The sequence below is a fragment of the Heptranchias perlo genome, unplaced genomic scaffold (assembly GCF_035084215.1).
Source record: "Heptranchias perlo isolate sHepPer1 unplaced genomic scaffold, sHepPer1.hap1 HAP1_SCAFFOLD_60, whole genome shotgun sequence".
Classification (NCBI taxonomy): Eukaryota; Metazoa; Chordata; class Chondrichthyes; order Hexanchiformes; family Hexanchidae; genus Heptranchias; species Heptranchias perlo.
The window spans coordinates 1,343,041-1,360,563 of NW_027139623.1; the positions used below are offsets into that span (position 1 = coordinate 1,343,041).

Here is a 17,523-nt window from a genome sequence, read left to right on the forward strand (position 1 = left end):
ACATATCATTTGCCTTCCTCACTCTCATTAGACCCTTGGTAGCTCACTATTTCCAGTATATTTGTCATCTATTCCTTCTATAGGAAAAATAAATTAACGTTGAAAACATTTTGCTGTAATTATACCAGTTTATGTTTTGGAAACAATATCCAGCTGAACTGCAACAAATTCGATGGCAAACTTAATGATGGAAATAATTTAATAAGAATACTGAAATGCGATGGCCGGGAATCGAACCCGGGTTAACTGCTTGGAAGGCAGCTATGCTCACCACTATACCACCATCGCTGACAATCAGGGATGATCAAATTGCTCTCAAACATCAGACCCTGAACAGACACTGCAGGCTGTTGGATTTTGTTCTTCATTGAAACTGGTTTCTGACGGATCCTTTCTCGCTCTGTTGCAGTTCCCGTTTCCGCCCAGTAGATGACGCCAACCCCCAATCAATGGAAATTACACAACAGCCAGTAATTCTTCACCTGATATCGGACTGAAGAGACAGTCGATACCTGCAATACTTGACCGGCTGGAAATACATTTTGCCGCAGCTCACATCAGCCATTGAGTAAAGTTAGATAATTACATTAAATCATTACAGAGACCTGACTACCAGCTGGGCACGAATGGCAGCTTCATATTCAAGTCTATAAGATCGTTAGAAAGGAAAGGGAAAGAGGGAAAGGAGGAGGAGCAGCAATATTACTAAAGGACAATATTACAGCAGTTCAAAGATAGAATATCAGTGAGGGTGAGCGGGCAGTGTAAACACTCTGAGAGAGACCCAAGGAGAGCAAGGTTCATGTAATTGATGCAATATATTTGGATTTTCCGAAGGCCTTCGATAAGGTAATGCATTGTCCACTCATGGCTAAGTTCAGAGCACGTGGGTTCAGGGACAGGTGATAGAATGGTTTGCAAGCTGGCAACAAAACAGAAAACAGAGAATAGAGGTTAAGGGTAGTTACTCAGATTGTCAAAAAGGTGGGAAGTGGAGTTCCACAGGGATCGGTGTTAGGACCACCGTTCACAATTTACATTAACAATTCGGGACTCGAGAATCGGAAGTACAATTTCAAAATTTGTGGACGACAACAAATTGGGCGATGTAGTTAATACAAAGGAAGAATGCATCAAAATGCAAGAGGACATTAATAAAGTTGCAGAATGAAGAATAAGGAGGTCACACACTGCTTGGATAATAAGAGTCGAAACGGGCTAGAGTAGCAAATGGATCTCGTGGTACAGATATAAAAATTACTGAAAGTAGCGACGCAAGTTAATAAGGTCACAAAAAGGCAAATCAAACAATGAGATTCATTCTAGAGAGATAGAATTGAAAATCAAAGAAGTTATGTTAAAATAGTATGGAACTTTGGTTCGACCACACTTGGAGTACTGTGCACAGTTCTGGTCTCCATATTATATAAAGGACTTAGAAGGTGCAAAAAAGATTCTCATGATACGAGAAATGAGAGGATATTCTTATTGGGAAATGCTGAACAGACTGGGGGTCTTTTCACTCGAAAAGAGAAGGCTGAGGGGTGACTTGATAGAGGTCTTATGATAGGGTTTCATAGGGTAGACATAGAGAAAATGTTTCCACTTGTGGGGAGTCCAAAACTAAAGGTAATAAATATAAAATAGTCGCTAATAAATCCAATAGGGAATTCAGGAGAAACTGCTTTACCCAAAGAGTGGTTAGAATGTGGAAAATGCTACCACAAGGAGCAGCTCAGGCAAATAGCACAGGTGCATTTAAGGGGAAGCTAGAGAAACACATGAGGAAGGAGGGAATCGAAGGGTATTCTGATAGAGTTAGATGAAGTAGGGAGGGAGCAGCCTCGTGTGGAGCATAAACGGCAACACAGACCAGTTGGGCCGAATGGCCTGTTTCTGTGCCGTAGTTTCGATGTAACTCGATGTAAAGGCTCTTTTCAGAGCCACCCACTGTATCTGTGAAAGGGCTGGTTACTGTCTGAAGGGAGACGCTGATATCATGCTACCAGCGTGGCTTTGAGCTGCTTTATTCTCGTTGTAGCCGAGATGAGGTATTAATGGGACTGGAGTCAGGGCACCGACCACAGTCCGGTAATTTAAATGGTGACTTATGGACCCCAGTCCACACATCACCAGATTTCTTGTGTTTATTTGAAATACTTGCCATGCTGGGCTCGTAAAGCATCACCAGAACTGCTCGACTAACCTTTCTACATCTGTGGGATTCAGCGCTTCGCTCCCTTTCTGTTCTATTTTGTTAGATTATTTACATAACGCATTAAACACACTGGGGAATCATTGAAATGTAACTCTGCACAGAAACAAATAACAGTGAATTGCCTGGTGCTCAGGAGATCAGAAACATTACTCGCCTTTTGTCTTGTTGACTAATGAACCGAGTTTAGAGTCCAGCTATCCGCTTTGGTTCCATATGGGGGATTGAACAGAGAGGGAGGGAGCGGAGGAGACAGTGAAAAACAGAGCAGAGAGCGGCCTCTGATCTTCCAGCTCCACCTCCAGCTTTCTCCATCCGCCAATTTCAAACCGTTTATCGATAATAGAACCGAAACACAGCGCTCCGCACAAACCCTTACAGACTCGGGCTTCATATTCAAAGATTTCCAGAAATCCGGAGCTTTTAAATAAGCCCCGTTGCAATTAACAGTCAGTAATATTCCTGCCGAAATACAATCCCTTCGTTAACAAGTCAACCCGCCTCCTTCCATTTCAGTCCCAGACCCGATTCTATCTCCCCACACATTCCCTCCCAGACGGGTTCAGCAGTTCACAAACACTTTATTCCAGCTGATGTTGAGAATCTCATCTGTTGGGGTTTGAGTTATGACGCGGAGTTTCTCCACCAGTGTTACCTTCTCACAGAGACACTTGCCCTCAATCTGGGAAAAGATGATGACCTTGAACTGGGACTGGAGCCGAACACATCCCCAGTTACAGTGAGGCCCGGCCCGGACATCCCATTCCCTCTGTTTTATATCAGACAATATCACACCTTCATGTCCAGCATTAGAGAAAGACAAACATACACTGTCAGTCTTACACTTCCTATCAGTGTGTTCATCTCCAGCACCAGAAAGCGAGATAAAGCGAGACAGATACGGTGAGAGATAGCGCGGAGAGACACAGTGCCAGAGTATCAGTTGCAGACTGAGCTGCAAAGCTAAGTGTTATCCAGAAAGATCCCATTGGAGAGACAAAAGATGCAATCTCATCTCTCACTGATATTGGACCAGAGGCAGACACACTATTAATCCCACCCTCAGTTCAGAGAGTGAAAAAACAATGGGCCACATTTGACTCTCTCTTGCCTGTTGTACTTTATTCTGTTTTGCAGCAGAGGGACGTTCGGTATTACTCTCAGTCATCGAGAGTATTACTCTGATTAAATTAATCTGGGACTTCTGCTATCGGATATTAATCCTACATGGTCCCGACAAACACACCGACTCACTCTTTCCTCCATGTTTTTCCAGGATTGGTTTGAGAAATCCTTCCTCCAGTTTCTTCCTCACGCGTCAGTTTCATCATAAAAGGGTCCAAGAATGAACAGAGCCCATTGGCTCATTTCAGAGCCGCCCACTTTATCACTGAAAGGCTCTTTACCATCAAAAGATACCGAGAGAAACAGCAGGGATGGAAACATCTAGTTTAATAGTTAGAGATTGTAAAGTCAGTCTGGATTCCAGCGTTAGGCACTGGTGGAATCCCATCTGTTTCCCATTCTGGTGCCTGTTCCTGCACTGCCTGTGGACCCCATTCCCTCTGACCTTTCCCCCAGACCCACTTCCTTTGCTCAGACTCTGAAAAATTCCAATTGGGGAAAGTTTCCATCGATTTTTGTATTGGGAATTAAACCAGATATCTGCGCATGCGTGACTCAGCCCCGCCCCCAGCGCTGGCCGTTGGTGAGCAGAAGAGCGCATGCGCGCTCCCCTCCCCCAGCTCGGCCTGTGGGCGCCATTCCCTCAGTGAGCGGAAGAAGATGGTTTAAAACAGCCGGGAATGGAGAGATCACGGCCCCCGGGGGAAGGGAGCAAAGAGCAGCCTCGTTACAGCAGCTCATCGCTTCGGGACCGTGTCCGCAGATGGGCTCAGAGATCGGCATTGAGTCCGGGGGAAGGTCAGGGGGAGTCCGGGGGCTGTTTGTAAGAGGCGGAGTGGATAAGGAACTGGTCCCGGAACATGGAGTGAGCGGGGGAAGGGAGAGGTCATTCTCGGGCTGGGTGTGTCCAGGGTGTGTCCAGGGGAAGGGAGACAGAATGGGAAGAACCTGCTATTTAAAATCATTGCTGCTTTCTCTCCCCAAATCAGTGGTGAATGTTCCTGGTTCAGTTCCAGTCTCACCCCGTTACTGGACAGTGAACAGTCAGGATGTGGGGAGTTAGACAAACAGTATCTATTGCAGGCACCAGGTGAGAAGTGTGAAGGACACATTTTAAACAGCGGTTGCTTGGTTTCGGGTGAACGGTTAGTCCCATGTTCGAGGAGTTGAGAAACCTGACCGGTTAAAAAGGTCCCTGCCCCATCGGGTAGTCCCATTCACGGATCAGTGCAGGGGTTGGGTTGTGTCTGGATGTCACGAAATTGTTTTAAAATCGTCGAACACACCTGGTGTGCAGAAACTGAGTGTTGCAGTACTGCAGTGGAGTCAGACATTGACACTGTTTGTATCACTGGTTTTCATTTGTGGATATTCAAAATGATCATTAACAGAGATATTAAACTGATCACTTTTGTATTTTCTACCTCACCTGTTCCTGAGTAACAAGAGATAATTTTCTTTCTACAGGCAAATCCTTGAAGGATCCAGAATGAATGTGATGTTTCCTCCACCCGAGGCACAAGGAACAGTGCAGCCAGCTCCTTCTCACACACAGTAAGTACGGAATCACAGACAGCTCATCAGCTCCACAGTCTCAGACAGCAGAAGTCGTCAGTCCCACACTGATCCCAAGACCCAGGGACACATTTTCAATCTCACTGTCAAACAGAGCAGGTGAGGCAGACACTGTTCCATTTCCCCCTAACTCAGTCCCGCTGACAGGTGGATACATAAAGCCCAGTCCAAAATCACACTCTCGGATTGAAAGGCACTGTGTCAATCTCACAATAGGGCAACATTAAATACCAGATAGAAATCACACATGGTACTCAATTGAAAGGGACAGAATGAACCCCAATAATGTACCCTGAGATTCCAATTGAATACCACCCCACAACTCGCACATGTGACTTTAATACATGCAGTATCCATTTGAATAGTGTATCATGAGATACAAATTGCAGCCAAGTCCAAAACTCATCTGCAGTATCAGACCGAGAAATGCTGTGACAGTGTAACCTGAGAAAGAAATTAGAAACCAGTTTATAATACACTCATAGTATGAGAGTTAAAGATACAGTGTCAATTCTATTAGTGCAGACTGAGATACACATTACATACCAGTCCAAAAATCTCATACAATATTAGACTGAAAAACACAGTATCGATTACAATAGTACAGACTGAACTACACATTATATACCAATTCAAAAATCATTATCAGTTTGAAATATATATTACCATTCACAATAGTACACAGAGATATTGATTTAACAGTAGTCCAAAGATACACAAATTATCTGATTAAAAACCTCCAGCATGAAATTCTAAAGTTTAGCCATATTTACCAATTAAATGAGAAAAAACTATTTAAACATGAAGATATTAAAGCTACAGTATTGAACACTATAATGTAATCAGAGAGAATAATTATAGACAGATACAGAATAAATCTCACACTCTTTTATGGTACCAAAGTTGACATAAAATGAATCCCAAATATCTCATAATGTAGCAGAGACTGGCAGATAAAGTCTGAATCCCACACTCACACAGCATCAGAGACTGTATATATTGAATGAATCGCAAACTCAAACAAACTACTCACAAGATACACAATAAATCCCACACAGTATCACGGACTGAGAGATACAAAATGAATCTCACAGTCACCTACATTCGTGCAGACTGAGTTACAAATTAGGGACCAGTCCACAAATCTCAGTGTCAGATTGAAAGATACAGTATCAATTCCATTAGTGCAGACTGAGCTACATATTATATACCAATACAAAAGACCAATACAGATTCAAAGTGAAATATACAGTGTTCCATTTATGCAGACTGAGCTACACATTGTAAACAAGTTCAAAAATGTCACCATATCAGTTTGGAAGATACACTAAATCACAACTGTGTTCACATCGATGCAGATTTAGTAGTAGCCCAAAAAGTGCACTCATTCTCTGATTATGACCGACAGCATCAGATTTTAAAGGATATGATTATCTACCACTTAAATACTGGGAAAAATTATTTATACATTTAGGTATTAAAGATACAGTTTTGAGCACCATGCTGTAAACTGAGATACAAATTAGATACAGATAAATAATGAATCTCATACTCAGATCCAGTGCCAGAGACTGACATATAAAATGAATCCCTCACTCACACAATGTACAAGTGACTGACAGATACAGAACGAATCCCACACTCACATACAGTAGCACAGACTGACAGATACAGTATATATATCACTCATATACAGTATCAGAGATTGATGGAAATGGAATGAATGTCTCACTCACATACAGCACCAGACACTGACAGATATGGAATTAATCCCAAATTCACACACGGTGCCACAGACTGACAGGAACAGAATGAATCTCATTCACATACAGTACCAGGGACTGACATATAGAGAATGAATCCTACACTCACACACAGTACAACAGGCTGACAGATACAGAATGAATCACAAAGTAACAGTCAGACAAATACAGAATGAATCTCTAAGTCAAATTACTGCAGACTGAGTTACACATAACATGCCAGTCCAAAAATCTTAGTGTCAGATTGAATGATAATGTATCAATTCCATTTGTGCAGACTGAGCCAAACATTATATAGCAGTCCAACACTGTCAGACCATACCAGACTCAAAGATACATCAATTCCATTCGCACAGACTGAGCTACATGTTACACACCAGTCCAAAAATCTCATACAGTAACAGACTGATTGATACATTATCAAATCTATTAGTGCAGGCTGAGCTATATATTACATTCCAGTCCAAAAATCTCAGTGTCAGACTGAGATACAGAATTAATTCCATTATTATCGACTGAGCTACACATTATATACCAGTTAAATAATTTCACCATGAACAGATTGAAAGGTACATTATCATTCACAACAGAGTTCAGAGATGAAGATGTAATACTACTCCAAAACTCACACACGTTGTTTGATTAAAGAAAATCCAAAAGTGTATCAATATTTACAAATTAAACACTCGATAAATACTGCATATACTTTAAAGTATTAAAGATATAGTTTCAAATACAATAATGTAAACTGAAATAAGAATATAGAATGAATCCAGACTTGCACATGGTCTCAGAGACTGAATTATAGAATGAAACCCAGACTGACATAAATTAGCTGAGACTGACAGATACAGAATGTATCCTAAACTCACATACAGTATCAGAGACTGACAGATACAGGAGAAACCCCACATTTGCATACAGCACCAGAGACAGACAGAAACAGAATGAATCCCACACTCATACACAGTACCAGAGACAGACAGATACAGAATAAACCACATACTCATGTACAGTACCAGATACAGTATAAACCCCACACTTATATACAGTGTCAGAGACTGAGAAGTACAGAATAATCCACACACTCCTATACAGCACCAGAGACAGTCAGAAGCAGAATAAACCTGACACTCGCATACAGTACCCGTTACAGACAGATACAGAATAAACCCCACACACGTACAGTACCACAGACTGACAGGCACAGATTGTATCCCACACTCACACACAGTACCAGAGACTGACAGATACAGAATAACCCTCACATTTATATTCAGTACCAGACACAGACAAATAAAGAATGAACCCCACACTCATTTGCAGTACCAGAGACTGACAGATACAGAATGAATCCCACACTCATACACAGTACCAGAGACAGACAGATACAGAATAAACCACATACTCATGTACAGTACCAGATACATTATAAACCCCACACTTATATACAGTGTCAGAGACTGAGAAGTACAGAATAAACCACACACTCAGAGACAGCACCAGAGACAGTCAGAAGCAGAATAAACCTGACACTCGCATACAGTACCCGTTACAGACAGATACAGAATAAACCCCACACACGTACAGTACCACAGACTGACAGGCACAGAATGTATCCCACACTCACACACAGTACCAGAGACTGACAGATACAGAATAATCCTCACATTTATGTACAGTACCAGACACAGACAAATAAAGAATGAGCCCCACACTCATTTGCAGTACCAGAGACAGACAGATACAGAATGAATCCCAAATTCACACACAGTACCAGAGACTGACAGATACAGAATAAACCCCACATTCATATACAGTACCAGAGTCAGACGGAATACTGAATAAACCCCACACTCACATACAGCAGCAGAGACTGACAGATACAGAATAAACCCCACATTCGAACAGTACCAGAGACAGACAGATGCAGAATAAACCCCACACTCATTTCCAGTACCAGAGACAGACAGATACAGAATGAATCCCAAACTCACACACAGTACCCGAGACTGACAGATACAGAATGAATCTCACAATCAAATACAGCACCAGAGACTGACAGATACAGAACAAAAACCACAATCATTTCCAGTATCAGAGACAGACAGATGCTGAATAAACCCCAAACTCATGTACAGTATCAGCGACTGAAAAATACAGAATAAACCCCACACAGGTACAGTACCACAGACTGACAGGCACAGAATGAATCCCACACTCTCACACAGTACCAGAGACTGACAGATACAGAATAAACCCCACACTCATATACAGTACCAGAGACTGACAAATGCAGAATAAACCCCACATTCAAACAGTACCAGAGACAGAGAGATACAGAACAAAAACCACACTTATTTCCAGTATCAGAGACAGACAGATACTGAATAATCCCCACATTCACATACAGTGTCAGAGACAGACAGATACAATATGTACCACCCACTCATATACAGTACCAGGGACAGACAGATACAGTATATACCCCCCACTCATATACAGTACCAGAGACAGACAAATACAGAATAAACACCACACTCATATACAGTATCAGAGACTGACAGATACAGAATAAACCCCACAATCACATACAATACCAGAGACTGACAGGAACAGAATGAATCTCATACTCACACACATTATCAGAGACCGACAGATACAGAATAAACCTCACAATCATGTAAAGTGCCAGGAAAAATTGTTTGGTTAGGGAGTGTCTGTAAATGATGGAAACATGGTGTCTGGTAAGGGAGTGTCTATACATGAAGGAAAAACGGTGAAGGGTCAGGGAATATCTATAAATGAAAGAGAAATGGTGACGTGTCAGGGAGTGTCTATAAATGAATTTGAAATGGTGTCTGGTAAGGGAGTATTATAAATGGGAGAAGACATGGTGACAGGTCAGGGAGTGTCTAAAAATGAAGGCGAAATGGTGACGGGTGACGGAGTGTCTATAAAGGAGGGAGAAATGGTGACAGATGAGGCAGTGTCTGTAAATGATGGAGAAATGGTGACTTGTCAGGCAGTGTCTGCAAATGAAGGAGAAATGGTGTTTGTTCTGGGATTGTCTGTAAATGAAGGCAAAATGGTGACTGGTCAGGGGGTGTCTGTAAATGAAGGAGGAACGGTGATTGGTCCGGGAGTGTCTGTAAATGCAGGAGAATTGTTGACAGGTCAGGTCGTGTCGATATCTGAAGGACAAAAAGTGATGGCTCAGGGAGTGTCTATTAATGAAGGGACATGCTGACGGGTCAGGGAGTGTTTGCAAATGAAGGAGAAATGCTGAAGTGTCAGGGAGCGTCTATAAATGTAGGAGAAATTGTGTTTGATCAGGGAGTGTCTGAAAATGAAGGAGAAATTGTGATAGGTCAAGGAAAATCTTTAAATGAAGGAGAAATGGTGACTGGTCAGGGAGAGTCTGTCGCCAAAATTGGGAGATGGACGGCATACAGGCAGCTATAGGGAGGGACATTGTGTGGAAATGAGGGGCAGAGCATATACACACAGCCAGAGTCAGCATATTCAGGAGAGGAGAGGGGAATCAGTGAGTGTAGAACTGAATCCAACCAGAGTCAGCAACTTCAGGGGAGGAGAGGGAGGGGAACCATTTAGTGCAGAACTGAACCCAGTCAGAGTCAGCACCTTCAGGGGAGGAGAGGGAGGGGAACCACTGAGTGTAGAACTGAACCCAGTCACAGTCGGGATCTTCAGGAGAGAGAGAAAACTTAAATAGAAGGAAAAATGTTGGAGGTGGTGCGATCGGTTTGGCTTTCAGCAGAGGGAGGAGGGTGAGTGTGTGGACGGGGATTTACAGTCTGGGGGAATGAGCGGGAAGAATGTTCCATAGGAACTGGAATTGCCTGTTCTGAATTTCTATCCTGTATTCACAGTGAGGACTTTTGTTATCTCCTTTTACAGGGTATTACAAGGGGCGGATTTGCAGACGAGAAACTCAAACCAAACATCACGTCAAGATCTGACTCCATTCACCAGCACCTGAAGATTATCGGCCTTAAAATATAGGAGAAATGTTGATCTGTTCGATCTGTGGGAAAACATTTCAAACATCACTGTGACTGCAATAGCAGCGAGACACACACACCCGATTGAGAGTGTTCCAGTGCACTGACTGTGGGAAGAGCTTTCACCAGTTACACAGCCTGAAAAAAACATCACACCATTCACAGTGGGGAGAAACGAGACACGTGTTCTCTGTGCAGACGAGACTTCGACTGATCTCCAACGTGGAGAGAGAGGACACCCGCACCATGGAGAAACCGTGGAAATGTGGGGACTGTGGGAGGGGATTCAGTTACTCATCCCGGCTGGAAACTCATCGACGCAGACACACTGGGGAGAGGCCGTTCACCTGCTCCGTGTGTGGGAGCGGATTCACTCAGTCATCCCACCTCATTGAACATCAGCTTGTTCACACTGATAAGAGACTTTTTAAATGTTCTGTCTGTGAGAAGAGCTTTAAAAGAAAAAGTGATCTTCTGACACACCAACGTACTCACACTGGGGAGAGGCCGTTCACCTGCTCCGTGTGTGGGAAGGGATTCACTCGGTCATCCAGCCGACTGATACACCAGCGAGTCCACACTGGGGAGAGGCTGTTCACCTGCTCCGTGTGTGGGAAGAATTTCACAAAATCATTCCACCTGCTGAGACATCAGCAAGTTCACATCGGGGAGAGGCCATTCACCTGCTCCCTGTGCGGGAAGGGATTCGCTCAGTCATCCACCCTGCTGACACAACAGCGAGTTCACAATGGGGAGAGGCCGTTCACCTGCTTCATATGTGGGAAGAGAATCATTCAGTCATCCACCCTGCTGACACACCAGCGAGTTCACACTGGGGAGAGGCCATTCACCTGCTCCGTGTCTGGGAAGGAATTCACTTGTTCATCCGGCCTCATTGAACACCAACTTGTTCACACTGATAAGAGACCCTTTAAATGTTCAAACTGTGAGAAGAGCTTTAAAAGAACGTGGGATCTGCTGAGACATGAACGTATTCACACTGGGGAGAGGCCCATCACCTGCTCCGTGTGTGGGATGGGATTCACTCAATCATCCCACCTGCTGAGTCACCAGCGAGTTCACATGTGACTGCAGGGGTTGGATTCTGCTGTTATTGCTGATGTTAATCACATCCAGGACTGAACCATGTTCATTCTGACAGTTGGGGTTTGTTTCTGATGTTAATGATCCCTTTAACTGGGCTGGCGTTTAATATTCTGTACAAGTGTCAAATAAATCAGCTTTCTTTTAAACACAGTATTTCTAGTGCTTGATATCTCGATGATAAGACAAGCTGATTGAGGACTGATGATGAAGTGAGTGGAATCCATCTTGGAACTGAGTTCCTCCACCATTTTAAAAGATGGATCTACAAGATGTCCAACTCTGACAGGACAGAAAATTTTATTATATCACAGGGTCCACTTCAATCAGCCTGAGCAGATTTCCACTACCCTTGTGTGAAAAAGAGTTTCCTGATTTCATTCCTGGACCTCACAGCTCTAAATTTAAGTTTATGACCTCTTGTTCTGGATTCCCCCACCAGAGAAAATAGTTTCTATTTCTACCCTATCGAATCCCTTTATAATTTTAAATATCTGGATCAGATCACCCCTCAAACTTCTAAACTCAAGGTAATGCAAACCAAGTCTATACAACCGGTCCTTATAATTGACCCCTTCAAGCCCCAGTGTCATTCTGGTGAATTTGCACTGTACCCCCTCCAAGGCCAATATATCCAATATGTCCCAGCACTGACTGTGTGTATAACAAGACTGACTGTCCCAGCACTGACAGTGTGTACAACAGGACTGACTGTCCCAGCACTGACTGTATGTATAACAGGACTGAGTGTCCCAGCAATGACTGTGTATATAACAAGGCTGACTGTCCCAGCACTGACTGTGTGTATAACAGGACTGAGTGTCCCAGCATTGACTGTGTGTATAACAGGACTGAGTGTCCCAGCACAGACTGTGTGTCCCAGCATTGACTGTGTGTATAACAGGACTGAGTGTCCCAGCATTGACTGTGTGTATAACAGGACAGAGTGTCCCAGCACAGACTGTGTGTATAACAGGACAGAGTGTCCCAGCACAGACTGTGTGTATAACAGGACAGAGTGTCCCAGCACAGACTGTGTGTATAACAGGACAGAGTGTCCCAGCACAGACTGTGTGTATAACAGGACAGAGTGTCCCAGCACAGACTGTGTGTATAACAGGACAGAGTGTCCCAGCACAGACTGTGTGTATAACAGGACTGAGTGTCCCAGCACAGACTGTGTGTATAACAGGACTGAGTGTCCCAGCACAGACTGTGTGTATAAGAGGACTGAGTGTCCCAGCACAGACTGTGTGTATAACAGGACTGAGTGTCCCAGCACAGACTGTGTGTATAACAGGACTGAGTGTCCCAGCACAGACTGTGCGTATAACAGGACTGAGTGTCCCAGCACTGACTGTGTGTATAACAGGACTGAGTGTCCCAGCACAGACTGTGTGTATAACAGGACTGAGTGTCCCAGCACTGACTGTGTGTATAACAGGACTGAGTGTCCCAGCACTGAATGTGTGTCTAACAGGACTGAGTGTCCCAGCACTGAATGTGTGTCTAACAGGACTGAGTGTCCCAGCACTGACTGTGTGTATAACAGGACTGAGTGTCCCAGCACTGACTGTGTGTGTATAACAGGACTGAGTGTCCCAGCACAGACTGTGTGTATAACTGGACTGAGTGTCCCAGCACTGACTGTGTGTATAACAGGACTGAGTGTCCCAGCACTGAATGTGTGTATAACAGGACTGAGTGTCCCAGCACTGAATGTGTGTATAACAGGACTGAGTGTCCCAGCACTGAATGTGTGTCGAACAGGACTGAGTGTCGCAGCACTGACTGTGTGTATAACAGGACAGACTGACCCAGCACTGACTGTTCTTCCAGTGTACATGGGCTGTGGAGGAGGTAAATGGGTGGGGTAGAATCCATGATAGGGTGGAGTGACATCGGGTTTTTGGTCGAGATGAAATCGGTATTCGAGGAGGTTACAGAGATCGGGAGAGGCCGAAGACCATGGAGGGATTTGAAAAATAGGACGAGGGTCTTAAAATCGAGGCTTTGTCGGATCGGGAGCCAATGTAGTAACACACGAACAGAAACTTACGGTTCACTGCCCGGCAGACATGTGGGGAAGACATTGACGTCCACGGGGGAACAGTCAGGGTCACAGCAGCAGTCGAGTTCGCAGACTCCGCCAGTCAGGTCACAGGTACAAATGGGAACGGCTGGAACAAGACACACACAGTGAGATCTTATAACAGAGCACGGACGGTCTCAAAGACCACCTCCCTCCCTTGTCTGAATCCACGATCACCGTCTTCACCATCTCCCAAAATCAATCTGCAGACTTATCCTCCCACTGCTTTCTACTCACCGAATTACAGCTTCCAGATACCCAGCACAACCCACTTAATAAATAATAATAATTATGAGGAGAGAATAGAGAAGCTGCGATTACTCTCTTTGGAGCAGAGAAGGTTCAGGGGAGATTTACCAGAATGGTACCGGGGATGAGGGACTTCAGTTCCCGGGAGAGACTGGAGAAGCTGGGATTGTTCTCCTGAGAGCAGAGACGGTTAAGGGGAGATTTAAGAGAGGGGTTGAAAATGAGGAGGGGTTTTCATGGAGTCGATGGGGAGAAACTGTTGCCACAGGCGGGAGGGTCGGTAACCAGAGGACACAGATTGAAGGGAATTGGGAAAAGAGCCAGAGGGAGATGAGGAGAATGTTTTTAGGCAGCGAGTTGTTCTGATCTGGAATTCACTGCCTGAAAGGGCGGTGGGAGCAGATTCAATAATAACTTTCAAAAGGGAATCGGGTCAATCCTTGAAGGGGGGAAATTTGCGGGACTGTGGGGAAAGAGCAGGGGGGAGTGGGACTAATGGGATCGCTCTTTCACAGGGCCGGCACAGGCGCGATGGGCCGAGCGGCCTCTTTCACAGGGCCGGCACAGGCACGATGGGCCGAGCGGCCTCTTTCACAGGGCCGGCACAGGCACGATGGGCCGAGCGGCCTCTTTCACAGGGCCGGCACGGGCGCGATGGGCCGAGCGGCCTCTCTCTGTGCTGTTTGATTCTCGCTCACTTTTGGGCTCCGACCCACGGCCCGTTTGACGGGGAGGCGGGAGAGTGACTCCCCCCCGAGCCCAGCTCGACACCGGGCGCTGACAGAGTGGAGATTCAGGAGGCCCCGAGTAACTTCCCCCGTCACCCCACCCTCCCCTCTCAGGCCACTCCCGGGTGCGGGCCCTCCCTCTGTCGGCCTCGCCCCCGCCCACAGCACCGCCCGCCCGCCATCATCTTCCCGGCCTGTTGCTGAGGGAACGCGGCACAGGAACCGCGCGGCGCATGTGCGGCATCCCTCTGGCCCGAGCGGCACATACGCCTCGTGACGTCAGCGCGCAAAGGTGAGTGACGCTTCAGAGTGTCACGTGGTGGAAGGTGTCAGCCCAGGAGACGGCGGGAGGAGAGAGCTGTCAATCAAAGGGCCCGGATTCAGCACTCACTGCGCACAGGGTTTGGAGAATTTGTTTAAAATGCAAAATGTTCATGAATGAAATAAAATTAGAAATGTACCAAAAAGGGAAAAAAACTGCAAATACAATAATCTGAATTTAAAACAGAAATGTCTAAACTCACATAAGGCTGATGGTCTGGGTCCTCCCGCGACTATCAGTCTTCTCGACCTGGGGCTTCGGATGAGCAGAATGCTTGAATGTACCTTTTTTTAATGCAGATGTATGGAATGGACCAGCGAGGGAGGCTGTGGGGCCTGATTGTATCAGCAATTTCCAGAGAGTTGGCGAAGTACCTGACAGTGGTACCTTGGGATACGACAGCCTCGAAATTTAAAATTATTTTGGTACATGTGCACTCCCTTTTTGTGATTGGTGTACCTGGACACTTAAACCCCTTTGCTCCTCTACAGTCTCTAGTTTCTCACCGTTAAGAAAAGTCTCCTATTTCTCACTTGGTGCCAAGTGAATGTACAGAAGGCCGGTGTTTATGCTCTGCATGAGCCTCCTGTCACCCTTCTTCATCTAACCCTAACAGCATATCTTTCTATTCCTTGGGATATGACAGCCTCGAAATTGGGATCTTCAATGTTGTTTTTGATACATGTGCACTAGATTTCCAATCTTCGCCATCCAATAATAACAGACTTTTACTGATTGGTGCACCTGGACACCAAAGCCGCTTTGCTCCTCGACAGTCCCGACAGATGCTCTTTGTATTACTCCCCGCATCTTTACAGTCTGGCAGTGTTTACTCTCTTCACTGTCCAATAACAACAGAGACGGCGAGATTGGAACTTTTTTTTGTATTTCAAAATATAGTTTAATTCATAAAAACAATGAATACACACAGATCAATGTAAATATTCCAGTTACAATTCAAAACAATCAATACAGATCGTGCACACTACGATTCTATTTTTACAATTCAACACACAGTATATATTTTCTCGGACATGATGTACAATACAAGGTGAAATAGCCTTACACAGTGGCCTTTCCCCATAGAGCCTTTGCCTAGGCCGCACCTCGCTTCAGTGTGTCCCACTGCTGTCGGGGGTGAACCCCTCTTCGACTCCATTGTATAGTGATCCTGTCTCTGTGGATGGAGGTTATCACCTTTTACCCGAATACATGGATCCATTCGCCCACATTCATGTTAGTGTTTGGCGAACACTGTCTGATGTCTTTCACACACCTGTAGAAGCTTGGGGTCAGAGACGTAGGGGGTAATTTCACCTTCACTGCTTGGGCGGTAAACTGACGGAGCAGAAATTAAAATCGGGCCGGTTCGTTAAGGGCGGGGGGGGGAGGTGATCCACTCCATCGGTTCAGCCCCCAGCGATGATGAAAATTTCCCTCCACGTGTTGTGAACCGGTGCAGTTTGAGACAATGGACCAGCTTATGGGCATCGAAGATTGATACGAGGGCGGAGGTCAGGAAAGGTGTGGCCGATTTTATGCATCCCCGCCGGGCGGAAATGGGGCGGTAGAGGCGAGTAAATGGTGTCAGGTCACTTACCGCCCCTTTAACGTTGGAGTTCCTGCCTCCACCACCGTGGGTCGGGTCCTGAGAAGAGCGGCCGGAGCAACACCCACCTGTTTCCGGGTCAGACCACGTGTAATATGTAAATCAGAGTATTATGACGTAAACGGGACACCATTTAATGTCAGTTACAAATGGGAGGAGGAGCCGCCCTATCGATGGGCATTGAGTGATCCAGAACACTGAGAAGTTTTTTTTAACATATATTTTGTGTGGCGAGGAGGAGCAGGAGAGCTTTCCATTGGCCTGCTGCGGCCGTGAGAAATCTCCCGCCTCCTGATCGTCTCAGAAATATATCAGGAGGTTTCCTTATAGATCTGTGTAACCAGGCCCAGCCTCATGTCCCATTAAACTCCCTGCAGTGAGTAAACATTGCTGCACAGCAGCTCAGAGAGGAAACGATATCCGGAACTCCCCACTGGAGTTTGAAATTACATTAATATTTTACCAGTTAGTAACGGTCCGGGTGTTGGTCCATTATTATTCTGTTCTGGTCAAAACAAATGTCCCAATGAACAGGACCCTGACAGCTCAACCTCAGTCCATCCCACCGGGCAGTGTGTGTGATGGGAAATTCATATTTTATTCATTTCAGGATTAAACATTTAATATTGAAATTGTATTATTTACAGACTAATAACAGCAAACCATTTCATGTTAGAATCACATCTTGTATCATTTCACAACACCGCATTTGTCGG

At 45.1% G+C, this 17,523-nt stretch overlaps 1 protein-coding gene and 1 non-coding gene across 3 annotated transcripts; one reads left to right on the plus strand and one right to left on the minus strand.

Annotated features, from left to right (window-relative positions):
- Positions 1–216: 216 nt before the first annotated feature.
- trnag-ucc (transfer RNA glycine (anticodon UCC)) lies at positions 217–288 on the minus strand. The gene has a single exon. It is a non-coding gene; the product is annotated as a tRNA-Gly (tRNA).
- A 3,668-nt stretch (positions 289–3,956) lies between these two features.
- Positions 3,957–11,956, plus strand: LOC137316724 (zinc finger protein 436-like). 2 transcript variants are annotated; one of them, XM_067980576.1, is made up of 3 exons: positions 3,957–4,205; positions 4,808–4,894; positions 10,600–11,956. In XM_067980576.1, the coding sequence occupies exon 3, from the start codon at positions 10,950–10,952 to the stop codon at positions 11,790–11,792; it is 843 nt and encodes a 280-aa protein (XP_067836677.1). In that variant the 5' UTR covers positions 3,957–4,205; positions 4,808–4,894; positions 10,600–10,949; the 3' UTR covers positions 11,793–11,956. The 2 variants fall into 2 exon arrangements, with proteins under 2 accessions (XP_067836677.1, XP_067836678.1); XM_067980577.1 differs by having other exon boundaries at positions 3,957–4,138.
- Positions 11,957–17,523: the final 5,567 nt, after the last annotated feature.

Excerpts from the sequence above, each read along its gene's own strand:
- LOC137316724 (XM_067980576.1), top strand. The coding sequence starts at position 10,950 with ATGGAGAAACCGTGGAAATGTGGGGACTGTGGGAGGGGATTCAGTTAC.